General features: G+C 45.1%; 1 protein-coding gene across 1 annotated transcript; it reads left to right on the forward strand.

Annotated features, from left to right (window-relative positions):
• Positions 1 to 14,095: 14,095 nt before the first annotated feature.
• LOC134735944 (endogenous retrovirus group K member 113 Env polyprotein-like) lies at positions 14,096 to 21,818 on the forward strand. The gene is given in 5 exon segments (XM_063634245.1): positions 14,096 to 14,959; positions 14,962 to 15,894; positions 19,902 to 20,041; positions 20,985 to 21,080; positions 21,665 to 21,818. Coding segments are annotated over 5 exon segments (2,187 nt in total).
• The last annotated feature ends 5,091 nt before the right edge of the window (positions 21,819 to 26,909 follow it).

Below are 26,909 nucleotides of genomic sequence, written 5' to 3' on the forward strand. Positions count from 1 at the left end.
AGGAGCAGCGGGCCCGCGCAGGCGCAGAGAGGGTCGGCGGGCCCGCGGATGCGCAGAGAGGGGCGCCGGGCCCGCGCTGGCGCAGAGAGGCGCTGCGGGTACGCGCAGAGAGGAGTGGCGGGCCCGCGCAGGCGCAGAGAGGCCCACCGCGCCCGCGGAGGACCAGAGAGGCGCACCGCGCCCGCGCAGGCGCAGAGAGAAGCGGCGGGCCCGCGCAGGCGCAGAGAGACGAAGAGAGGCGCACCATCCTCGCGCAGGGGCTGAGAGGCGCGGCGGGACTGCGCAGGCGCGGAGAGGCGCACCGCGCGAGCGCAGAGAGGGGCGGCGGGCCCGCACATGCGCAGACAGGGGCGGCGAGCCCGCGCAGGCGCAGAGACGCGCTGCGGGCCGGCGCAGGCGCACACGGGCGACGGGCCCGCGCAGGCGCAGAGACGCGCTGCGGGCCCGCACAGGCGCAGACGGGCGGCGGGCCCGCGCAGGCGCAGACAGGGGCGGCGGGCCCGCGTAGGCGCAGAGAGGTGCACCGCGCCTGCGCAGGCCCAGAGAGGCGCACTGCGCCCGCGCAGGCGCAGAGAGTAGGGGCGGGCCCGCGCAGGCGCAGAGAGACGAAGAGAGGCGCACCGTCCTGGCGCAAGGGGTGAGAGGCGCGGCAGGCCTGCGCAGGCGCAGAGAGGCGCACCGCGCCCGCGCAGGCGCAGAGAAGGGCGGCATGCCCGCTCATGCGAAGAGACGGGCGGCGGGCCCGCGCAGGCGCAGACAGGAGAGGCAAGCAGGCGGAGAGAGGCGCACCGCGCCCGCGCAGGCGCAGAGAGGGGCGGAGTTCCCGCTCATGCGCAGAGACGGGCGGCGGGCCCGCGCAGGCGCAGACAGGGGAGGCAAGCACGCGCAGGCGCAGAGAGGCGCACCGCGCCCGCGCAGGCGCAGAGAGGAGCGGCGGGCCCGCGCAGGCGCAGAGAGGAGCTGCGGGACTGCGCAGACGCAGAGAGGAATCGCGGTCCCGCGCAGGCGCAGAGGGGGCGGAGGGCCCGCACATGCGCAGACAGGGGCGGCGGGCCCGCGCAGGCGCAGACAGGCGCACCGCGCCCGCGCAATCGCAGAGAGGGGCGGCGTTCCCGCTCATGCGCAGAGACGGGCGGCGGGCCCGCGCAGGTGCAGACAGGGGAGGCAAGCACGCGCAGAGAGGCGCACCGCGCCCGCGCAGGCGCAGAGAGGAGCGGCGGGCCCGCGCAGGCGCAGAGATGGGCGGCGTTCCCGCTCATGCGCAGACAGGGGCGGAGGGCCCGCGCAGACGCGCTGCGGGCGCGCGCAGGCGCAGAGAGGAGTGGCGGGCCCGCGCAGGCGCAGAGACGGGCGACGGGCGCGCGCATGTGCAGACGGGCGGCGGTCCCGCGCAGGTGCTCAGAGGCGCACCGCGCCCTCGCAGGCGCAGAGAGGGTCGGCGGGCCCGCGCATGCGCAGACCAGGGCGCCGGGCCCGCGCCGGCGCAGAGAGGCGCTGCGGGTACGCGCAGAGAGGAGTGGCGGGCCCGCGCAGGCCCAGAGAGGCGCGGCAGGCCCGCTCATGCGCAGACAGGGGCGGCGGGCCCGCGCAGGCGCAGAGAGGCGCACCGCGCCCGCGCGGGACCAGAGAGACGCACCGCGACCGCGCAGGCGCAGAGAGGAGCGGCGGGCCCGCGCAGGCGCAGAGAGACGAAGAGAGGCGCACCGTCCTCGCGCAGGGGCTGAGAGGCGCGATGGGCCCGCGCAGGCGCAGAGAGGCGCACCGCGCAGGCGCAGAGGGGGCGACGGGACCGCACATGCGCAGACAGTGGCGGCGGGCCCGCGCAGGCGCAGAGAGTAGGGGCGCGCCCGCGCAGGCGCAGAGAGACGAAGAGAGGCGCACCGTCCTCGCCCAAGTGGTGAGAGGCGCGGCAGGCGTGCGCAGGCGCAGAGAGGCGCACCGCGCCCGCGCAGGCGCAGAGAGGGGCGGCGTTCCCGCTCATGCCCAGAGACGGGCGGCGGGCCCGCGCAGGCGCAGACAGGGGAGGCCAGCACACGGAGGCGCAGAGAGGCGCACCGCGCCCGCGCAGGCGCGGAGAGGAGCGGCGGGCCCACGCAAGCGCAGAGAGGAGTGGCGGGCCCGCGCATGCCCAGAGACGGGCGGCGGGCACGCGCATGCGCAGAGAGGGGCGGCGGGCTCGCGCATACGCAGACAGGGGCGGCCGACCCGCGCAGGCGCAGAGAGGCGCACCGCTCCCGCGCAGGCGCAGACAGGCGCACCGCGCCCGCGCAGGCCCAGAGAGGCGCACTGCGCTCGCGCAGGCACAGAGAGGCCCGGCGGGACCGAGCAGGCGCAGAGAGGCGCGGCGGGCCCGCGCAGGCGCACAGAGGGGAGGCGGGACCGCGCGGGCGCAGTGAGGCGCGGCACTCCGGGGCTCCGCCAGGGGCGCGGCGCAGGGGGAGAGACGCGCGGCGAGCCGGCCCTTCGCCAGGGGCGCGGCGCAGGCGCAGAGACGCACGGCGACGCGGCCCCGTTGGAGAGGCGCGGCGCGGGGCGGAGACTCACAAAGGCGTGTCGCCGGCGGGGCGGGTGCAGCGCAGGCGCAGAGATGCACACCGCCGGGCCGAGGGTTGGGGGGCGTGCTGCAGGCGCACAGGTCCCATTCGCCCGCCGCCGGGCGGGGGGCCGTGGTGGACGCGGTGCAGGCACAGAGATGCACGTCGCCAGGGCATAGCGCAGATAGGTGGAACCTCAGTATTCTGAAAATCCGGGCACTACAGGACCTGCTTGTTCACGGTGCTGTGCCACTGCGCCTCCTGCTGGCGCCTAGGGCAACTGTAGCGCTCTCTTGCTTACAGTGGTGGCCAGCGCCTCCTGGTGGCGCCAGGGCACGCAGGGCCCTCTTGCTCACAGTATAGTGGCGGCACGCCGCCTAATGGCAGTTAGGGACGTTACAGGGCCCTCTTGCTCACAGTGTAGTGGAAACATGCTCAGCTGCTGGCACCTGTGGATACTGCAGGGCCCTCTTGCTCCAAGTGTAGTGGCAGCTGGCTCCCCTGCTGGCAGCTGGGGACACTGCTGGGCCCTCTTGCTTGCAGTGTAGTGGGGGCACGCCCTCTTCTGGCCGCTGGGGGCACTACAGGATCCTCTTGCTCAGTGTAGTGGCAGCACGCCCCCTTCTGGCAACCAGGGCACTGCAGGGTCCTCTAGCTCATGTTGTGGTGACCGTGCGCCACCTGCGGGCAGCTAAGGACACTGCAGGGCCCTCTTGCTCACAGTGTAGTCGTCATATACCCCTGCTGGCTGCTGGGAACACTCCCAGGCCCTCTTGCTGGCAGTGTCGTGGCAGTATGCCACCTGCAGGCAGATGGGGACTATGCAGGGCCCTGTTGCTCCCGGTGTGACAGCTGGGGTCCACTACTGGCCACCTCCCGCATCACTTAAACTTGGAGCGCTAGTTATTAAGCCCCATCAGTTCTGTAAATTCAAACTGAAATGGAGCTATTACTGGGGAGAGCTGATGTCCCAGTTCTTGTCTAACTTGGAAGAAAGATTTTCACCAAGAGGCAGTACAAAGATGGCAGACAACTTCATTGAAAAGAAATACAGTCTGAAGAGCTTATTGTAGAAAAATGAGGAGGAGTGGGCTGATTGTGCATGAAAACAGCCTAAGAGTCCAGTGCAGGGAATTTTATTTTGGACTTCTTCACATTCCTGCCTGTCTCAAGTCTCTGCCTGTTTTCTTTGGTTTTCCTGCTACTGCCTTAGGTCCCTCATTTGCCCCACTTAGGCGTGTGGGACCTCCTCACTGTTGGTTGAAGTACGTGTGGTGATGAATCTGAATCTACTCTGGCGCCACCCTCCTTCCCACCATCCCAGGCAGGCTGACAGCGGTGATGTTTGTACCTACTGTGCCTGCCTATCTCTTTTGAATGTCCATCTCTGCCCTAATCTGTATTTTTGGTGCCAGGTTTCTCTTAAGAATGTTCCCTTTGGCCTTCTTATGAGCATGTAGCTAGCAATATCCTGACATTTTTATTGCAGAGTGAACGATGATTGGGGCATGTTATGAGGAGTTCTAGGGTGTTTCTTTCTGCATAGGTACCTCTTCTCCCTCCTACCCACAATTGACAAATGCCCATCCACTCCGGCACTAGAGATGCTACTAATATGTGAATTTTTGGTGGTCCCTCCAGGTGCGCCTTCCCAGACTTTCCCTTTTCCACGAGCTCCCTCTCCTGTTCATGTCTAGTTATCTGTCTACTCTAACAGAACCCACTATCCTGTGTCTTTCCCCAAAATAGTGAGGGAATGATTAGTTGGAAACCGTAAGAAATGATATGCATGTAGATTACAAATTTACAACTTACACAAATAATCACTCAAAGTCATCCTTACACTAAAAATGCAAAACTATAGAATTTCTAGAAGAAACTATAGAAGAAAAGCTATGTGCCTTTGGGTTTGGTAATGAATTTTAACAAATGACACAAAAGGTTGATATACACAGAAGAAATGACAATGTGGATTTCTTAATATTTAAAGTTTATACTCTGGAAGAGATCTTGTTAAGAGAACAAAAAGACAAGCCAAATATTGAAGAAAATATTTGCAAAATACAGATCTGAGAATTTGTAATCAAAATACATAAAAAAATTGTTAAAACTAAACAATAAGTTAAACAGCCCAATTAAAAATGCACACAGATCTGAACAGACACCTCACCAAATAAGATGTACAGATGGCAAGTAAACATACAAAAAGGTGCTCAGCAAACTAGAGAACTGAAAACCACAATAAGATAGCACAGCTGGTCTATATCTCTTAGAACTGCTAAACTCTTTAAAAAATGACAAATTGCTGGAGGAAAAAGAGAAGTCTTTTCATTGCTGGTGGAATACAGTGTATAAGACCAAAATATGCCACCCCAAAATATAATGGTAGGAAACCAGAAAATGCCACCCCAATATATGTCCCTTTGGCTTAAGAATTATTCCAAGCTGATTATTTTGAAAAAAATTCTAACAAAAGAAGTTCTGAAAACAGAGTAGAAGTTACACTTCTGTAAGGAAAATTTACATCTATCAAGGAAATCCCCATTTAAAAGCTACCTCTCTTGACACCAAGAAGAGAAGGATAACTAAATCACTAAAGAGTCTTATCAATGGAGAATGCATGGACTTAAGTCCGTATAACAAACCTTACCCTTGTCTACCGTGCTTTTGCTGGTTAACTCCCCACTACTGCACCTCAAATCTTCTTTCTTTAAGTTGAAGATAGTATTTATGCTTGAATTGAAAGCCAGCTGTTGGAGATTTACTCATTTTTTCCCTGAGTATCTCCCATGTATCCATAAGGTATACATGTTTTTAAACTTTTCTGTTTTTCTCATTTGAACCTGTCAGTTTTTACAGAGGGTCCCATCTAAGAATTCCAAAAACATTGAAAATTTTTTTACTCCCCATTACAAGTTGGGCAGTTTTTTCTAAAGCTAAACAAGGCTCACCTTACAATCCAAAAATCACATTCCTAGGTATTTTGACAATTACTTTGATGTTATTTCCAAACAAAAGCTACCGTGCAATTATTTACAGAAGCCCTATTCATAATGACCAAAGGAAAAAAAAGGATTCAGAAAGTCTTACAATAAATGACTGTGTGGGAATCCACTCAGACATCAAAAACTGTTATAAAGATTATTTAAATGAAAACATTCGAGATACTGAAGATAAAGGAAGAAATCTTACCAGAACTTACTTTATGCAATTAAAGCAGAGCTCCTAGAAAAATACAACTGCCATTAACCCCTTCAAAGGAGTTTCCTGCAAATTCTGCTGCCATGGAGACAGTGTACTCTTTCCCATTAGCACTGATAAATGAAAATGAAATTCTACCCTCCCAACTGACTGAACAGATCCACTCTTGGCTGAGGGGACCCCAGAGTAACTTTCAAAACTGAGTTCTCAGCTTTGCTAGCATGGGATGATGGGGGTCAGATACACATCGTTATACCCCCTCCTTTGCTAACCATGTTGAGACTTTCTTCCTTAAGGATTTAACAGAAACAAGCCCCTTCAAAGGCTCCACCACTGATATTAACCTCTCTTTTCTTGCCTGATAAGAGACCACCCATGAGGGAGAGGTTCTGGCCAGCGTATAGAGGAGGCACAGAGCGAGTTTTCATGTTCTCTGCTTCACTTTTTAATGTCAGACGGCTGAAAACTCCACCCTGGGATCATGCTAACACTGCCATTTTTTGTACATGGGACCCATGAAGAAGCAAGAAACTCAATTGCGCATGCATGCATTTCTCCTTCCATAAATATTCATGACTCCTCCTAGAGCTTACTAAAGAAATGTATTTAGCCATTCCACTCAGCATAAATTACTATTTCCTTTACCTCCTCCTTGAAGCATCTCTTTCTGGCTTCTGGCTGGAGGCTATGCTTCCCAGCCTGTCAGAAGGACAACCTGCAGGCCCCAACTCTTTATAGGAAATAAATCTCTCATTGGGTGTGGTGGCTCATGCCTGTAATCCCAGCACTTTGGGAGGCTGAGGCGAGTGGATCACCTGGGGTCAGGAGGTTCAGAGGAGCCTGGCCAACATGATGAAAACCTATCTCTACTAAAAATACAAAAAAATTAGCCAGGTGTGGTGGTGGGCACCTGTAATGCCAGCTAATCAGGAGGCTGAGACAGGAGAATTGCTTGAACCCAGGAGGTGGAGGTTGCAGTGAACCAAGATCACGCCATTGCACTCCAGCCTGGGCAACAAGAGTGAAACTCTGTCTCAAAAAAAATAAACATAAAAATGAAGAAATGTCTCCTTTCCAAATTTATGAACCTCATCATTCTTCCATTGACAGCATTAAAAGGTTCAAAAAGACCTTTCCATACTCTCCCACAGAAGCCCTAGAAATTGTCATTTTGTTAATCATTTTGGATGCCTGAGAACTTGTAATCCAATGAGTAGAAATGTTGGTACCCCATTTATGGCTGTCAACCTGCCAGTTCTCAGGAGTTTGTATAAGCCTAAATCTGAAAGGATCTCATCCCATTAGGACCCTTGTCTCCCTTTCTGTTGCCTTTGCCCACTGGCTCTGGCAACAGTGGTCTTTCTTTCTCGTTGGCTATATTTGGATATGGGGGCTCCATCTTCTCTGCCACCTTAGGGAATGCCTTTTGCATGCATGGCTAACTCATTAAAAAGCCTACAGTTTCACTAAAATTTTGAGTGAGTACTCTCTGAAGCTGGGTTGGAATCTCAGGCTTCTTTGTCTGGAAGGTAACTCTTGGGCTATAAGTTTCTTATCTTAGCTCTGGTTTTGAGGCCTCTCTGTTCTCCTCTTGGGTTGGAAGTTATTCCTGGCTTTTTGTTTCAAGGTGTCTCTGTGTGATCTTAATCTTGCTCCTTTCATGGGAACTTGTCAATTGACTAAATTCTCCCTTCTCGAACCTCTGCTGACTCTGTGTTCCACCAATATGGAACAATTCTACTTCCTTTCCTGTTTGCACACCTGTAATCCTAGCACTTTGGGAGGCCCAGGCGGATGGATCACAACGTCAGGAGATCGAGACCATCCTAGCTAACATGGTGAAACCCTGTCTCTAATAAAAATACAAAAAAATTAGCCAGGCATGGTGGCGGGCGCCTGTAGTTCCAGCTACTTGGGAGGCTGAGGCAGGAGAACGGCGTGAACCTGGGAGGCGGAGCTTGCAGTGAGCCGAGATCACGCCACTGCACTCCAGCCTGGGCGAAAGAGCAAGACTCTGTCTCAAAAAAAAAAGAGAACAGAGGAATTCACACAAAGCTATAAGGACTGCAGCTGAAATTTGATAGTATGTTCTTAGCTTGGCTTTTAGCCCGAATAAGGTCTTTAAAAGTCAAATCTGAGATTCTGTATGAAAACTTCCAATGAAGAAACTTGAAAGCACCTATATGGTCGTAGCCTGTTCTTGCTGCAATTACGTAAATAATCAAGCAAAATATGACAAAACTAGACTTATTTTTAAAACAAGAATAGCCTTACTTTGATTATGATCAAAAATTATGGTTACTACAGACAGAAATTTTATGTTTCAATGGAAAACTATAACATGACCGGGCATGGTGGCACATGCCTATAATTCCAGCACTTTGGGAGGCCAGAAGTTCAAGACCATCCTGGGCAACGTGGTGAACCCTGTCTCTACCAAAAATACAAAAATTAGTTGGGCATGATGGCATGTGCCTGTAGTCTCAGCTAATCAGCAGGCTGAGGAGGGAAGATCATTTGCACCCAGGAGGTAGTGGTTGCAGTGAGCTGACATTGCACCTTTGCACTCCAGCCTGGGTGACAGAGCCAGAACTTGTCTCAAAAAAATTTTTTTAAAGGAAAACTATAGCCATTGTGGGTTATCAGATTCTAGTCTTGTTTCTTGTTTCTGGGCTATTTTTACCTCTTTGTAAACTAGATCCTCTCATCTGATGAATTTTTTCCCACAATGATACTTGGGGAACAAGAAGCCAAGTATTGTCTCTCCTACCAATGTATCTATTGTCAGTTAATTTGAAGGCCTCTAATCCTGGAACAACGTTAGAAGAGGAAGGTTTTGCTCCCTAAAATGCATAACCAAATTGTGGTACATTCATGCACTGGAATACTATTTAGCCATAGAAAGGAACAAGCTATCAACTCACACAAAGACATGAGTGAATCTCGCATGCACATTGCTAAGTGGAAGAAGACAGTCTGAGGAGGATACACACAGTGTGACCCCATTTAATGAGACACTGGAGAAGGCAAACTACACAGATGGGAAGCCATTGGCTCCATGGGGTGGGGGGTTGAAGCATTCCATATGATACTTTAATAATGGGATACCTACCACAATGCATTTGTTGAAATATGCAGAACTTTACAGCCAAATGGTTAAAGCAAACTCTATTCAAATTAAATGAAGTTAATCAAGATGAGGAGTATCCCAGGATAGAATACATTATGTGAAAAAGAATTTAACTATGCTACAAATTACTATGGTTTGGATGTGGTTTGTCCCCACAAAAACTCATGTTGAAATTTGACCCCCAATATGGCAGTGTGGGGCGGGGGGGCCTGGTTGAAGGTGTTTGGGTCATAGTGACGGATCCCTCATGAACAGATTAATGCCCTCCCACAGGGGTAAGTGAATTCTGCTCTCACAGGAATCGATTAATTTCTGCAGGAGTAGCTAGTTAAAAGGAGTCTGGCTTCCTTTGCTTCTCTCTAGCTTTCACTTTTGCTATGTGATCTCTAGTGCACCCCTTGCTCCCCTTCCACTCTCCACCATAAGGTGAAAAAGACTGAGGCCCCACCAGATGCAACTGCCCAATCTCAGACATTCCAGCCACCAGTATTGTGAGCCAAATGAACCTTTTTTACTTATAAATTACGCAGCCTCAGGTATTCTGTTACCGAAGCACAAAATAGACTAAGACAAAAAAATAGGTGAAAACTCACTGAAGATGTAGGGAAAATGGTGTTGACCTAAATCACTTTGAAAATGAATAGAATCTGTAGGCTGAAAGCAAATGAACTATACTTCATCATTGGATTCCATTTTATAAAGTTCTTTCCAACAGAAGCAATTGTTAACCATTGTAAAACCACAACATCTGTATCTGGAATAAAACAATGACTTACATAAGCTGCAGATGGTAGGAATCAGGCCTCTCACTGGTGAACTGGGAGGTTACAAATTAGCAAGGCGAGAAGGCTAGAATGGTTCATGTGATAGTAGATCAGAGGTGGAGACATCAACGTTGTAGGAAAAGAAAGAGAGATCAGACTTTACTGTGTCTATGTAGAAAGGGAAGACAGAAGAAATTCCATTTTGACCTGTACCTTGAACAATTGCTTTGCTGAGATGCTGTTAATTTGTCACTTTGCCCCAGCCACTTAGCCCCAACTTTGAGCTCACAAAAACATGTGTTGTATGGAATCAAGGTTTAAGGGATCTAGGGCTGTGCAGGATGTGCCTTGCTAACAAAATGTTTACAAGCAGTATGCTTGGTAAAAGTCATTGCCATTCTCTAGTGTCAATAAACCAGGGGCACAATGCACTGTGAAAAGCCATAAGGACCTCTGCCCCGGAAAGCTGGATATTGTCCAAGGTTTCTCCCCATGTGATTGTCTGAAATATGGCCTCATGGGATGAGAAAGACCTGACCATCCCCCAGCCCGACACCCATAAAGGGTCTGTGCTGAGGTGGATTAGTAAAAGAGGAAAGCCTCTTGCAGTTGAGATGGAGGAAGGCCACTGTCTCCTGCCTGTCCCTGGGAACTGAATGTCTCAGTATAAAACCCGATTGTACATTTGTTCAATTCTGAGATAGGAGGAAAACCTCCCTATGGCGGGAGGCGAGACATGTTGGCAGCAATGCTGCCTTGTTATTCTTTACTCCACTGAGATGTTCGGGTGGAGAGAAACACAAATCTGGCCTACGTGCACATCCAGGCATAGTACTTCCCCTTGAACTTAATTATGACATAGATTCTTTTGCTCACATGTTTTTTTGCTGACCTCCTTACTATCACCCTGCTCTCCTACCGCATTCCTCTTGCGAAGATAATGAAAATAATAAAAACAGGGAACTCAGAGACTGGTGCAGGTGCAGGTCCTTGGTATGCTGAGCACCAGTCCCCTGGGCCCACTTTTCTTTCTCCATACTTTGTATCTTATTTTTTTCTCAGTCCCTCATCCCACCTGATGAGATATACCCACAGGTGTGGAGGAGCAGGCCACCCCTTCATCTGCAACCCAATGTGGGTGCCTTTGTCTAGGGTGAAGATATGCTAAGAATGTGAGCATTGAGGACAGTGGATGAGAGATTCCTGAGTACATCCACCGTCAGCCTTGCGGTAAACTTGTGCGCTCAGAGGAACCCAGGGTAACAATGGGGCAAACGGAAAGTAAATATGTCTCTTATCTCAGCTTCATTAAAATTCTCTTAAGAAAAGGGGGAATTAAAACTTCTACAGAAAATCTAATTACACTATTCCAAACAATAGAACGATTCTGCCCATGGTTTCCAGAACAAGGAACTTTAGATGTAAAAGATTGGGAAAAAATTGGCAAAGAATTAAAACAAGCAAATAGTGAAGGTAAAATCATCCCACTTACAATATGGAATGATTGGGCCATTGTTAAAGCAACTTTAGAACCGTTTCAAATAGAAGAAGATAGCGTTTCAGTCTTTGATGCCCCTGAAAGCTGTGTAATAGATTGTAAAGAAGAGGCGGGGAAAAATCCAGGAAAGGAACGGAAACTTCACATTGTAAATAGGTAGCAGAGCCAGTAATGGCTCTGTCAATGCAAAATGTTGACTACAATTAATTACAGGAGGTAATATATCCTGAAACATTAAAATTAAAAGGAAAAAGTCCAGAACCATTGGGGCCATTGGGGCTAAAACCACGATGGCCACCTCCTCCTCAGCCGAGTAAGTGCTGGGGGAGGTAGCGTGAAACTAGGCTCGCTGCGACTTGGCTCCAGGCACTCATTATTGTCCAACCTACCGTTCACTATGGTGAAGGAGGAATTCAGACTCACCCTGCAGCTTCCTGTATAGGTCAAACAGTGGCCGCTCCCTAAGGAAAAGTTCGGGGTGCTACATAAAATAGTTAAAAAGCTATTTTAAAAAGGACATGTTTCACCCACTTTCTGTCTTTAGAATTCTTCTGTGTTTGTAATTCAGAAAATATCAGGCAGATGGCTCATGCTAACTGACCTAAGAGCGGTTAATGCGGTAATTCAACCTATGGGGTCTCTCCAACTCGGGTTGCCTTCTCCAGCCATGATCCCCTTTAATTATAATGGATCTGAAGGATTGCTTTTTTACCATTCCTCTGGCAAAACAGGATTTTGAAAAATTTGCTTTTACTATGCCAGCCATAAGTAATAAAGAACAAGCCACCAGATTTCAGTGGAAAGTTTTACCTCAGGGAATGCTTAATTGTCCAACTATTTGTCAGACTTTTGTAGCTCAAGTTCTTCAACCAGTTAGAGACAAGTTTTCAGACTGTTATTCATTATGTTGATGATATTTTGTGTGCTGCAGAAACAATAGACAAATTGTTACACATTTCTGCAGACAGAGGTTTCAAACGCAGGCCTAACAATAGCATCTGATAAGATTCAGATCTCTACTCCTTTTCGTTATTTGGGAATGCAGGTAGAGGAAAGAAAAATTAAACCACAAAACATAGAAATAAGAAAAGACACGTTAAGAACATTAAATGACTTTCAAAAATTGCTAGGAGATATTAATTGGATTCAGCCAACTCTAGGCATCCCTACTTATGCCATGTCAAATTTGTTCCCTATCTTGAGAGGGGACCCGTACTTGAATAGTAAAAGAACATTAACTCCAGAGGCAGCTACAGAAATTGAATTAGTTGAAGAAAAAATTCAGTCAGCACAAGCAAATAGAATAGATCACTTATCCCCACGCCAACTTTTGATTTTTGCTACTACACATTCTCCAACAGACATCATTGTTCAAAATACAGATCTTGTGGAGTGGTCATTCCTTCCTCACAGTACAGTTAAGACTTTTACATTGTACTTAGATCAAATGGCTACATTAATTGGTCAGGCAAGACTACAAATAGTAAAATTGTGTGGAAGTGACCCAGATAAAATCATTGTTCCTTTAAACAATGAACAGGTTAGATAAGCCTTTATCAATTCTGGTGCATGGCAGATTGGTCTTGCTGATTTTGTGGGAATTATTGATAATCATTACCCAAGAACAAAAATCTTCCAGTTTTTAAAATTGGCTATTTGGATTTTACCTAAAATTACCAGACATAAACCTTTAGAAAATGCTCTGATGGTGTTTACTGATGGTTCCAGCAAGGGAAAAGTGGCTTACACCAGGCAAAAAGAATGAGTCATTGAAACTCAATATCACTCAGCTCAAAGAGCAGAATTGGTTGCTGTCATTTCAGTGTTACAAGATTTTAATCAGCCTATTAACATTGTTTCAGATTCTGCATATGTAGTACAGGCTACAAAGGATGTTGAGACAGCCCTAATCAAATACAGTATGGATGATCAGTTGAATCAACTGTTTAATTTGTTACAACAAACTGTAAGAAAAAGAAATTTCCCGTTTTATATTACTCATGCTTGAGCACATACTAATTTACCAGGGCCTTTAACGAACGCAAATGAACAAGCTGACTTGCTAGTATCATCTGCCTTCATGGAAGCACAAGAACTTCATGCCCTGACTCATGTAAATGCAACAGAATTAAAAAATAAATTTGATATCACATGGAAAGAGGCAAAAAATATTGTACAACATTGTACTGAGTGTCAAGTCCTACACTTGGCCACTCAGGAGGCAGGAGTTAATCCCAGAGGTTTATGTCCTAATGCATTAGGGCAAATGGATGTCACACATGTACCTTCATTTGGAAAATTGTCATTTGTCCATGTGACAGTTGATACTTATTCACATTTCATATGGGCAACGTGCTAGACAGGAGAAAGTACTTCCCATGTTAAAAGACATTTATTATCTTCTTTTGCTGTCATGGGAGTTCCAGAAAAAAGTAAAACAGATAATGGGCCAGGATACTCTAGCAAAGCATTTCAAAAATTCTTAAATCAGTGGAAAATTACACATACAAGAGGAATCCCTTATAATTCCCAAGAACAGGCCATAATTGAAAGAAATAATAGAACACTCAAAGCTCAATGGGTTAAACAAAAAAAGGAAAAAGAGAGTAAGGAGTATAACACTCCCCAGATACAACTTAATCTAGCACTCTATACTTTAAAGTTTTTAAACATATATAGAAATCAGACCACTACTTCTGCAGAGCAACATTTTACTGGTAGAAAGAACAGCCCACATGAGGAAAAATTGATTTGGTGAAAAGATCAAAAATAATACATGGGAAATAGGTAAGGTGATAACATGGGGAGAGGTTTTGCTTGTGTTTCACCAGGAGAAAATCAGCTTCCTGTTTGGATACCCACTAGACATTTGAAGTTCTACAATGAACCCATCAGAGATGCAAGGAAAAATGCCTCCGTGGAGACGGAAAACCCCACTCGAGCATCATCAACTCACCAGGTGAACAAAATGGTGATATCAGAAGAAAAGATGAAGTTGCCATCCACAAAGAAAGCAGAGTTGCTGTCCTGGGCCCAGCTAAAGAAGCTGACACAGTTAGCTGAAAAAAGCCTGAAGAACACAAGGGTAACACAAACTCCAGAGAATATGCTGCTTGCAGCTTTAATGATTGTATCAATGGTGGTAAGTCTCCCTATGTCTGCAGGAGCAGCTGCAGCTAATTATACCTACTGGGCCTATGTGCCTTTCCCACCCTCAATTCAGGCAGCCACTTGGATGGATAATTCTATTGAAGTATATGTTAATAATACTGCATGGGTACCAGGCCCCACAGATGACGGTGGCCTTGCCCAACCTGAAGAAGAAGGAATGATGACAAATATTTCCATTGGGTATCATTATCTTCCTATTTGCCTGGGGAAAGCACCAGATTGCTTAATGCCTGCAACCCAAAATTGGTTGGTAGAAGTACCTACTGTCAGTGCCATTAGTAGATTTACTTATCACATGGTAAGTGGAATGTCACTCAGGCCACAGATAAACAATTTACAGGACCCTTCTTATCAAAGATCATTACAATGTAGGCCTAAGGGGAAGCCTGGTCCCAAGGAAATCCCCAAAGAATCAAAAAGCCCAGAAGTCTTAGTTTGGGAAGAATGTGTGGCTGATACTGCAGTGGTACTACAAAACAATGAATTCGGAACTATTATAGACTGGGCCCCTCGAGGCCAATTATATCATAATTGTATGGGCCAGACTCAATCGTGTTCACAGGTCCCATCCATCTGGCCCATTAATCTGGCCTATGATCGTGATTTAACTGAAAGCCTGGACCAGGTTCATAGAAGGTTAGAATCACTCTATCCATGGAAATGTGGTGTGTAAAACCCCCTTATATGCTATTTGTAGGAATCATAGATCTTAAACCAGATTCCCAAACTATAACCTGTGAAAACTGTAGATTGTTTACTTTCATTGATTCAACTTTGGATTGGCAGCATCGTATTCTGCTAGTGAGGGCAAGAGAGGGCATGGGGATCCCTGTGTCCATGTACCGACTGTGGGAGGCTTCCTCATCCATCTATATTTTAACAGAAGTATTAAAAGGAGTTCTAACTAGATCCAAAAGATTCATTTTTACTTTGATTGCAGTGATTATTGGTCTTATTGCAGTCACAGCAACTGCTGTGACTGCTGGAATTGCTTTACACTCCTCTGTTCAAACTGCAGAATATGTGAATAATTGGCAAAAGAATTCCTCAAAATTGTGGAATTCTCAGACCCAAATAGATAAAAAATTGGCAAACCAAATTAATCATCTTAGACAAACTGTGATTTGGATGGGAGATAGGCTCATGAGCTCGGAATATCTTTTTCAGTTACAGTGTGACTGGAATACTCCAGATTTTAGTATGACATCTCGAGCTTATAATGAATCTGAACATCACTGGGACATGGTTAGATGCCATTTACAAGGAAGAGAAGATAATCTTACTTTAGATATTTCAAAATTAAAAGAACAAATTTTTGAGGCATCAAAAGCCCAGCTAAATCTGGTGCCAGAAACTGAGGCAATGGTAAAAGCTGTTGATAGCCTCACAAATCTTAACCCTGCCACTTGGGTTAAAGCCATTGGAAGTTCCACTATTGCAAATTTTATATTAATCCTTGTATGTCTGTCCTCTCTATTGCTAGTCTACAGGTGTACCCAGCAGCTCCGGAGAGACAGTGACCAGCGAGAACGGACCATGATGACCATGGCGGTTTTGTCAAAAAGAAAAGGGGGATATGTAGGGAAAGGAAAGAGAGATCAGACTTTACTGTGTCTATGTAGAAAGGGAAGACATAAGAAACTCCATTTGACCTGTACCTTGAACAATTGCTTTGCTGAGATGCTGTTAATTTGTCACTTTGCCCCAGCCACTTAGCCCCAACTTTGAGCTCACAAAAACATGTGTTGTTTGGAATCAAGGTTTAAGGGATCTAGGGCTGTGCAGGATGCGCCTTGCTAACAAAATGTTTACAAGCAGTATGCTTGGTAAAAGTCATTGCCATTCTCTAGTGTCAATAAACCAGGGGCACAATGCACTGTGAAAAGCCACAAGGACCTCTACCCTGGAAAGCTGGATATTGTCCAAGGTTTCTCCCCATGTGATTGTCTGAAATATGGCCTCATTGGATGAGAAAGACCTGACCATCCCCCAGCCCCACACCCATAAAAGGTCTGTGCTGAGGTGGATTAGTAAAAGAGGAAAGCCTCTTGCAGTTGAAATGGAGGAAGACCACTGTTTCCTGTCTGCCCTGGGAACTTAATATCTCGTTATAAAACCCGATTGTACATTGTTCAATTCTGAGATAGGAGGAAAACGGCCCTATGGCGGGAGGCGAGACATGTTGGCAGCAATGCTGCCTTGTTATTCTTTACTCCACTGAGATGTTTGGTTGGAGACAAACAAATCTGGCCTACGTGCACATTCAGGCATAGTACTTCCCCTTGAACTTAATTATGACATAGCTTCTTTTGCTCACATTTTTTTTGCTGAGCTTCTTCTTATTATCACCCTGTTCTCCTACCACATTCCTCTTGCCAAGATAATGAAAATAATAATCAATAAAAATTGAGGGAACCCAGAGACTGGTGCCAGTGCAGGTCCTTGTTATGCTGAGTGCCGGTCCCCTGGGCCCACTTTTCTTTCTCTATACTTTGTCTCTGTGTCTTATTTCTTTTCTCAGTCTCTCATCCCACCTGATGAGATAAACCCACAAGCGTAGAGGGGCAGGCCACCCCTTCAAATGTAAACTTATGTTTAGTTTAATATGGAGACACACAGTTCTACATAGAAAACTTTAAAATTAGGTGTGTATAGGTAGGTTAGATACACACATATATTCCTAGCATTGCTAATGAAGGACAAGATACAATGTACTCATTCAGCAGCCAGATGTAAGTTTTCCTACCATTCTGAAAGGAATCAGGCTCTTTGAAGAAATGTCTGATACTAGAACTGGGACAGTAAATATAGGAGCCAGGATAATCTTGAAGTATCAGAAAGTAATTAAGTACTAAAAAAATTGAAATATATCAAAGAAAAATAAGAGCCAATAATAAAAGCTACCAATGGCCAACACAGGAATGAATTGTGCAACACAATGCTGCAGTGTTGAATAATAACTAAAGCTGAAAGTAATTATCTAGGTGTCTGTATTTGTATACATAGGTGATTAAGCAAATGGAGTTGCATAGAAATCTCCTTTGCAAAAGAATTCCAAATAATTGATGTAGACACTCAGCCATCAAGAAGGTGGAGCCAACGCCTCACTCCATAAGTGTGGGCTCTGCATAGTGACTTGCTCCAAAAGAACACATGCAGTATTGACAAGGAGAAAAAATAACTTCACAGTGGAGAAACCTGACAAACAGTAGCTCTGCCAAATGATCCAAGTGAACATCAAAGATGACAGTTCACCTTGAGAACATGAAGTGACAATGGGGGACATTCTACAAAATTCCTGACCAATCCTCCTCAGTACTATCAAGGTTATCAAGAGATGGAAAGCCTGACACACTGTCACAGCCAGGAAGAGCCTACGTGATGACTACATGTCATGCGGGGTCCTGGATGGGATCCTGGGTCAGAGTAAGACAGAACTAAGGGAGTCCAAATGAAATATGAACTTTAGTTAATAATAGCTTATCAGCCAGGTGCGGTGGCTCAAGCCTGTAATCCCAGCACTTTGGGAGGCCGAGGTGGGCGGATCACGAGGTCAGGAGATCGAGACCATCCTGGCTAACACAGTGAAACCCCGTCTCTACTAAAAATACAAAAAATTAGCCAGGCGAGGTGGCGGGCGCCTGTAGTCCCAGCTACGTGGGAGGCTGAGGCAAGAGAACGGCGTGAACCCCGGGAGGTGGAGCCTGCAGTGAGCCAAGATCGCGCCACTGAACTCCAGCCTGGGAGATAGAGCAAGACTCCATCTCAAAAAATAAAATAAAATAAAATAAAAAATAAAAAAATAAAAAAAAGCCTATCAGTATTGGTTCATTAACTGTGACAAATTATGTAAGATATTAATAAGCCATGTGAGACACACTGATAGAAGATGTTAATGAGAGGAAACTAGGTTGCGGCTACATGGCAAATCTCTGCTTTTTTTTTGGCAATTTCTGTGTAAGTAAAAAAAGATGTAAAATAAAACTTTATTTAAAACATTGTTATATTTTTTAATGCTTCCTTGTTTAATTATTTATGCTGTGAATTACTAGTAATTGACATTGTTAACTAATCCTGTTTTTTTAAGTAAGAGCATTATGGCACAAAAAATTAAACAGTGCAGACTGATACATAAATCGAAACAAATGTTCTTTACATGTTTTCTGTTACAGTAGTAACAGGTATGTGTAAGCTTCATTATCATATTTTTTCTTGTGCTGTGGTTGTGTCCTGGGTTCATTCTCTAAAATGCTGATCACCTTAGACCAGGAAAAAAATAAACTTACAGACTCTGTTTCAATTCATGGCTAAATATTTTCAAAACAGTGACTTTGTAAAAATACGTTCCAATGGCAAATTCATTCATTGTGATGAGATCACTTATTCCAAAGACTTCTTGTCTTTATTTTATTCCCATGCCTACCTTTTAGCCATAATACAACAGAATCAAATGTTGGCCGTTGGGAAAAAATATTCAAAGAAAGAAAGAATGTGAACAGAACTTACAACCATGAAGATTCAATGTTTTACCACAATGCTTTCTAAAACAGAAGAGTGTAAAAGGATATTCAAAGTCAATTTCCTCGGCGAGGCTTTGCAGAAAATGAGGAAACTAGAGAAACAAAAATGGCAGGACATTCTACGGGTGATTTTCGATGTTGCTATGTTTTATGGGAAAAAAATACTTTACCTTTTAAAGAATCACAAAGAACTATTGGGAACCCAAACTCTGGAATGTTTGCAAATTTAATTGAGCTCCTATGTAATTATGTCTATGTAGCTAGGCATGAAGTTGATGGTTTTTTAAAAATCTATGTCTTAGTTGTGCAATGAACTACCCAATAAATAATTAATGCTCATAGGAAAACATGTTGGATTTGTGAAGGGAAAATAAATCTTGGGGACCCAAAATCACAAAGCTAAAAGGAAAAGTCAAGCTGGGAACTGCTTAGTGCAAATCTACCTCCCATTCTATCCAAAGTCACCCATCTGCTCACCAAGATAAATGCATATCTGATTGTCTCATTTGGAGAGGGTAATCGGCAACGCAAAATAATGAAACCATTTGTCCCTTACCTACCTATGACCTGGAAGCCCCATGTCTTGCCTTCTTTTCAAGTTGTCTCACCTTTCTGGACTGAACCAATGTACATCTTACACATATTGATTGATGTCTCATGTCTCTCTAATGTGTATAAAGCCAAGCTGTGCCACGACCACCTTGGGCCCATGTTGTCAGGACCTCCTGAGGAGGCCTCATGGGCATGCATCCTCAAACTTGGCAAAATAAACTTTCTAAAAAATCTGAGAGCTGTCTCAGATTTTCAGGGTTCATACATGTAATGTAGGATGTCAATGTTTATAAAACAGACATTATTCTGTCTACTATTACAAATATGCTGCCAATTAACCTTAGGCTTTCTCAACAAAATGAAAAATGATGAGGTACAAACAGTATATGTAAACTTAAATAATGTTGCAAGTTTTAATACGCCTACTTTTCAATTTTTCAATACTATTTTTACTACTTTAACACTGTAAGAAAAATGAGTAATTAAAACATGAATAAAAGTGTTTACAAGGGTTGCACGTGTTTCCTCCAGCCTCTGCCCATCCCCAGCTTTCATCCCAACGGTGCTGATGGTGACTCTAAGCATTTCTCCTTTCTCTATATCAAGATATCTCCCCAGAAACAAGCCCAAATCTTACCATATGTTCTGGCACGCTATGATGATGAGCAGTGGTGAGCAGCTGAAGCCTCAAGGAAGGGATGCTTTTGTAAAACAAGACTTGTAGAATATAACTTGTGAAAGTAAAGCCTATGGCAGAGTTCGTCCTCAGCACACGGGGAGCTGACAGGAAGCTTTTGCCTCACCTTCCTCAAAGGCCTGCAGCCACGTCTCCCCAGGTCAGTCTTAAGGACAATGAAACTCTGGTCTTCACTGTAGACACGCTACCACTGTAGACATGCTCCAAAGCCATGGTGACCCACCTTTGGGTGGGTCCTGAGGAGAACAAAGCTCTGGTTCTAATCCTAATCCTAACCCTGTCCCAAGACTTTGACCCTGAACCTAAACTCTGATCCCTACCCTGCTCCCTAATTCTCACCCTTACTTTGACCCTGACTTTGATCTTGACCCTGATCATGACCCCACCTCTAACCATACTTCCAGCCCTGACTCTGACCCAGATCCCAACCCTAACCCTAACCCTATTATTATCTTTATGATCTATCTCTAATCTTACCCTCTAGCTCTAAATAGCTGTACCCAACAGCACTTTTTAATTATTTAACTTCTTTTCCTTGAATTCTCTAAGGATATCCTAAAGGAGATGTCATTATGTATTTTGCATTCCCTCTAAGTGGTATGGCTTCAGATGTGAAGTTCTAATCCTTTGCAAGAGATAAAAAGTTTGGAGGGTAATAGTACTGGGTTGTTAGGGATGCATGTTGGCATTCATGATAGTCATTGGTGCTGTTCTCCAAATATTTTCAGTTCATTTTTTATGAATGCATTCTGACTGTTCCATCCTACCTACTTAAATTTTTGCATGGCCACATGACTTTTTTGTTTGTTTGTTTGTTTTTTGCCAATGGAGGTGAGATGAAATAACATGTCACTTTTTCAGAAGAGATCTCCAAGAAACAGAGTTCTATTCTGCATGCTTTTTTCTCTTTTCTATAGCAATGGGGATCTTATTGATGGTCCCTCCTTCGGTCTGGATTCCTGTGTTAGGATGACACAGCACAGAGCTACCTCTCACCTGACCCATGATGAGATGTAAATAAATGACGAAGATTTTTGACCCACTGAAATTTGGAGGTTGTTTGTCACCACAGTTTAACCTAGCCCCCATTGACTGATGCAGGGCTGAAGAATGAGTCCAAACTGGATCTGGACAAGACATGTGAAGAGCACTCCAGGCTGAGTAAAATTCAAGTGTTGTCTGAAAGATAACAGTGAGCACAATATGTTATTGGGGTGGGTGTGGGATAAATAAGTTATATCAGGTGAGAATAATGAGAAACTCAACTTTAAAAGATGGTGCTGATTTGGACTGTGGAGAGATCCAAATGCTCTGCTTAGCATTTGACATTGTGATGGATGAACCACTAATTAAGAGCCCAAAATGAAGGCTTGGGGTAAACATCTGAGGGTGTCTAATATCCCAACTTTTCATCCTAGAATGGGCAGAGTCCTTGACCCCCTTCTAGGGAGACTTCCAAAAGAAAAAAGACCTGCATTTCTTCAACAACGCACACTGAGAGACTTTCCTGCTCTTTTGACATGTGGCTAACACTCCTCACCTTTCATTCTGTCATCAGTGTTTCAGGGAAACACCTTTAACTCTCTATGATTTACAGGTTATTAAATGGCCCTTATAATTCCCTCCAGGGGTGGAAAACACTAATGATGATGGTGTCTGAGCTCACAGCAGCAAGCAGGCATGTGTGTTCAGCAGCCATGTGGCTCATTGCTAGGAGCTTACTAAATAAAATATTCTACAACATTGCTTAACACAAGGGGAGACGCTCCTGACTCAGAGCGTTTAATTGCTCACCTACTTCTTTTTCTGCCCTCTTGGGCTCCTAAAATGAAAAGAGCACTGGGGTGATAAATTGAGTCAAAGGGGTGCCAGCCGCATCAGAGCAAAATAGATTCCTAAAAAATCCCTGGCCTAAGATGACAGCCTTGGCTGGATACATTTGAATGTGCTGATAGTGGACATGGTAGAGTGAAGGTGGTTGAAATCTTCATATTAAAGAACTTCCACCCAGATTGCAAGAAAAGAGAGAGGAATGGAGATGGCAGCACGAGTTCCTACAATAAAAGCAGATGTTTTGAGATCAGTTATATTTGTTCTGAAAAAAATACAGAAACCAAAGTTTAGCCTGAGGCTACAATTAATTGGGCAACAAGCGAGAGGCACATATGGCATAGACAGATTTAAACATTTCTCCCTTATATTAATACAAGTACTAAAATTACAAATATATTGATTCCAAATAAAACAAATATTTAAAAAACATAAATATTTTAGCATGTTTATGGAATCTACAGTAGTTTTTGAAGGAGATCTCACAAACAGGTTTGGTTTTTGAAGATTAGAACTGATGGTCTAGAGAATTCATTTCATTCCAGAGAAAGAAAGAGATGAATTTCTTAGGTTTCTTCAGGAATGTGTCTAGCTTTGCCTAATCTTTGTTTGAACTATGGATGCAGCAGAAGAAAACATGAGGATTTCACAGATTTAAGGTGTGAATGGGCTACAAGAGGCAATTGGAAATTCTTTGTCATTGAAATGACAAAGGCTGCTGTGAAAAAAGCAGAGAAAGGGAATTTTTTTTAAAAAAAGCAAACAACAAAAACAAAAACCCCACAAAAAAGCAAACAACAAACAAACAAAAAACAGAGGAAGTATTCAAAACACACTGGGCTGTGACTGCTTCCAGGAATGGGCTACAAGAGGCAATTGGAAATTCTATTTGCTTTGCAACTGTGAGTTTTCCAGCCTGCTTCCTTTCTAAAGTATATTACTTTGTTTTTGGTTCATGAAGTTATCCATTTCTGTTTTCTGGAACAGCTATGTATTTTCTTTATCTATCATCTATCTATCCACCTGCCTATCATCTATCTATCTATCTATTTACTATCTATCTTTTCTACCTTTCGCTATCAAGACCTGGGGTCAAGCAGGATAGAATTCCAGTGTATGTTCACTCTACCATTTAAAAGAAGAGCTCTTGTAGGCGTTCTCCAACACATCATAAACCTGAGCTTTCTAAAACAGGGTGTGGCAAACTACCATGCATGGGCGATGTCTGACACAGTCTGCATTTGTAAGTAAAGATGTACTGGGACACAGTGTCATGCATGTGTTATATAATGTCTCTGGCTACTTTCATGGTATAATGGAATAGCTGAGTCATTGAGAGAGGGACCATATGGCTTGGAAAAAAATAATTAACATTTAGCCCTTCGCAGAAAATATTTGCTGACTCTTCTTTTAAAAGGTCTCTGTTTAGAATGCTAACTATTGCCTTCTGGATAGAATCACTACTCTTTACCACAATCAACACAGCTTCAACCCTGCTTCTATATCCAGCCTCATCTATTATTTCCGCTCCTTCTCCTGATTTTCCTTCTGGCCGTGCTGATGGATTGTCAGTTTCCCAGATGTGCGAGAATCTCTCCTCCCTTCTTGACATTCTCATGCTTTCCCTCTGCCTCTCAAGAACTTCCTGTCCCATCTCTCATGACAAATCTCTTCTTCATTCTTTAAGATGCAACCCCCTTTTCTCTTTCCTTAAAGAAGTCTGTCTGGCTCTATTTTGGGTGATGTGCTCCTTCTGCATCTCCCAGAGCCAGCCTGTGTGTGTCAGCTACAGCATTTATTTGCATCTCTGTGTCATATATCACCAAATCTGCCTAAGCTTGTGTGAGTCACTGCATGACAACTTCAGCCTCCACCAGCATTGTCCTCACTAACCACGAGGCTTAGACATTTGTCCAGTATGCTCAGGGTTGTGGGGTGGTAGCAGTAACCAGCTGATGAGCATCATTTCTTACATCAGAATCAAACCTGTAAATCTCTGCCATTCGTAAGTATTTGGAGTTTAAAATTGGCATAAAGATTTTCCTTAAAATAAGAACAAATGGCTTGAGTAGGCTTTTGGAATATATGATACTTCTGTTGGTTCATTTTGGTGTTCAGCATTCCCACATGAACCTAAACACGACTCTGCTCTTAGTAGCTGTGCGACCCTGGGAAAGTCACTCAATCACCCTCAGCTAAATTTTGTTGTGTGAGAAATGGGAAGAGAGTTGTGATTTTTATTTAGTGAGTAATAACAAACAAAAGGCATTTAGCTTCCTGGAACCTGGTATGTAGTAGATCCTCATGAAATACTAGCTCTGTTGATAAAACTAGACCGAAAAGACCTTTTGAAGTCAACAACAGTATCATGCAGTGAAGGATGAGATGAGAAGCTGCTGCTGCTGCTGCAGCCTGCAGCTCCTGGAGGCCCGTTTTGTCCATGATTTAGCAGGAATGCACTACCTTTACATGAGGAGACACTGCCCACAGGAACCAAGGCCATTCTTTGAAGACAAACATGTTTTAATAGACTTTGCATTATATAATAGTGTAATATAAATAATAATTTATTTACATTATTATGTTATGACTTTTGTACAGAGCTTTACACCTAGATATTCTGAAGTTGGTGGTCTGTGAGTGGCATCGAGTGATGACTGACACACTCTGACCTGGGGTAGAACAACACGTGTCCCTGCATTTGCTCAATTTCGGGGCATCACCACCTGCTTTCAAGAGTGTGTTTTCCTATCCTCCTGAGTTTTGCCCACTTAAGCAATGGTTTTGCTGTGATAAACAATTACACTATTTATCAAAATATTACTTTGGAGATTACTGGTTCACATAGTTAATTTTCAAGTTTTCTTAAAATATCAGGCCCTTAGCTAATGTCAGTGGCTCCAAGGATGAGAAGCTAAAAACACCTTTTTTTTTTTTTTTTTGGCCAAGACAAAAAAACAACACATTTCAAACTTTACTGTCTCATGCTAGTCCCTGGATAATTAGAAGTGAACACACTCCCCTCCCAGCCCAATCACAGCTAGTGAACAACCAAGATCTCCTGCAGGTGCCTTTGCCTTGGCTTTGTGAGCCTGGAGTTGCTGGCTGGCACTGGGCAGCAGACAGCAGAGCTGGTCCCATTTCTCCATGCTTTCCCCACTCTTTGGGGGACATGGGCACATTGAACAACCTGGGTCCTCACCTGGCGCTGACTGGGAAGCTATTTGATGTCCGGCTCAATGTGAACTTCTGATTTGAAAGGAGAGTATAGGTCACCCGGCCCCACTTACTCATTTTACCAAGAATGAAAATAAGGATCTATTCCAGACATGAGAGTACACATTGTAAGGCTGTGCAAGCTTGATGCACTTGTATCCACTCAGCACACACTTACTGAGTGCCAAGTGTCTCCAGCATGAAAGGTGCTCTAGTTCCTGGGGTTCAACCCTCCACAGAGGACAGCAGCACCTCAAGGGACAGAGGTGCAAAGAGCAATGTGGGGGCCCTTCTGCTGGAGAGGTGGCTAGGGAGGTCCTTAGAGGAAGTGACACCTGAGCTCTTCTCTGACGGGTGAAGCTGAATTACTTGAAGCTTACGGCAAAGAGGTGTCCAGGGAAGTGGAGCCTGTGAGCCAAAAGCATGAGCATAATGACTTGTCCAGAGAAGTGTAACAAGTTCCATATTGTTTTATGCCAAATCTGCACAAGAGTCACCAAAGGAAAGAGCAGGATCCTGGAGCCAGGGCCTTGGATTTCACCCGCTGGCAATGGGAATGTTCACTGGGAATTTTGGGGGGCAAAACATGAAAATGTTTCCTCTTAGCTCCAATTCTCTATCTCTCTGTCTCTTTCTGTCCCTCTCTCTCTCCCTTATATTTAATTTTTGTATTATCCTAAGAAAACACAGATGTCTCAGGCATGGGGTTTAGCAGCCTGCCTCTTTCTGGATGACCAGGGGAGCACTTTGGCCTCTGTGACCTTATTTACAATAATTCACGAATCTTGCAAAAAAAAAGTCATGGTAGCAGAGGTTAGAAAATCTCCTAGTGTTCCTTCTGACACTTTGAATTTATGATTAATATGTTTAATCTTCATCTTCTGAAAAGTCACCAGTTACACAGTGAGGACCATAAAGGGAGTCTGTTTCTGTGGTTTGTGGCTTCAACAGTCAGCAGTTCTGCAGCAACAGCATTGCATGTGGGTTTTAGGCTGACGATGCTCAACAGTGGACAATTCTCTTCACCTGCCTGGGCCCCACGGCCCGCCCTTCCATACAGTGCAGGGTCACAGCTGAGCTCTCCGAGACATCTCACAGGGCCTCGGCTTCTGAAGTATCAAGTGTCTTCTAGGTGAAGATTTGGTCTCATAGCCTTCGTGGCTTCTTCCAGGTAACCGTTGGTTTTATGACCTAACCCTGGTATATGTGTGACATATGTGTGAATGTGCTCCCTGTGGCAGAGCTGAGGAAGGACTCAGTCATCACAGATGCCAAAAGGCAAATGCAGTGTGCTTTTTTCCAACGCCTCCAGTCTTGTATTATTTTTACCCATCAGCCCATTTGAAAAAGAAAAAAAAAGCCTCCTCTTAGAATTAAATCCCCTCTGGAGATAATGAGCATTTTTTAAATCTTTCATTTTTTTTTAGTCGCATTTGCTCCCACTTCCTGCCAGGATCCACTAGAGGGCAGAGACACCCGTGTGTATTAGTGTGGCACTTGCTGAGTCATAATAAAAACAGATACCCTGCCCTCCCGGAGCAGAACTCCAGTGCCGGGGCCAGCAGCAGCAAGTAAGAAAACCTTGGTTTCTGTATCTGCGTCAGCTACACAGTGCTTGCACACAGGAGGCATCAGCCAGTTTTCTCAGTTAAAGACACAGAAACAAAATGTGTCCTCACTACTTTTTGAATTTACCATGTTATCTAATGTTTTAACTTAATTGAGTGAATAAACTCCCTATGCATCTGGACACATGCATGGAAAATTCACAAACATTTCAAATCAAAACAGAGTAT

The sequence above is a fragment of the Symphalangus syndactylus genome, chromosome 24 (assembly GCF_028878055.3).
Source record: "Symphalangus syndactylus isolate Jambi chromosome 24, NHGRI_mSymSyn1-v2.1_pri, whole genome shotgun sequence".
NCBI lineage: Eukaryota > Metazoa > Chordata > Mammalia > Primates > Hylobatidae > Symphalangus > Symphalangus syndactylus.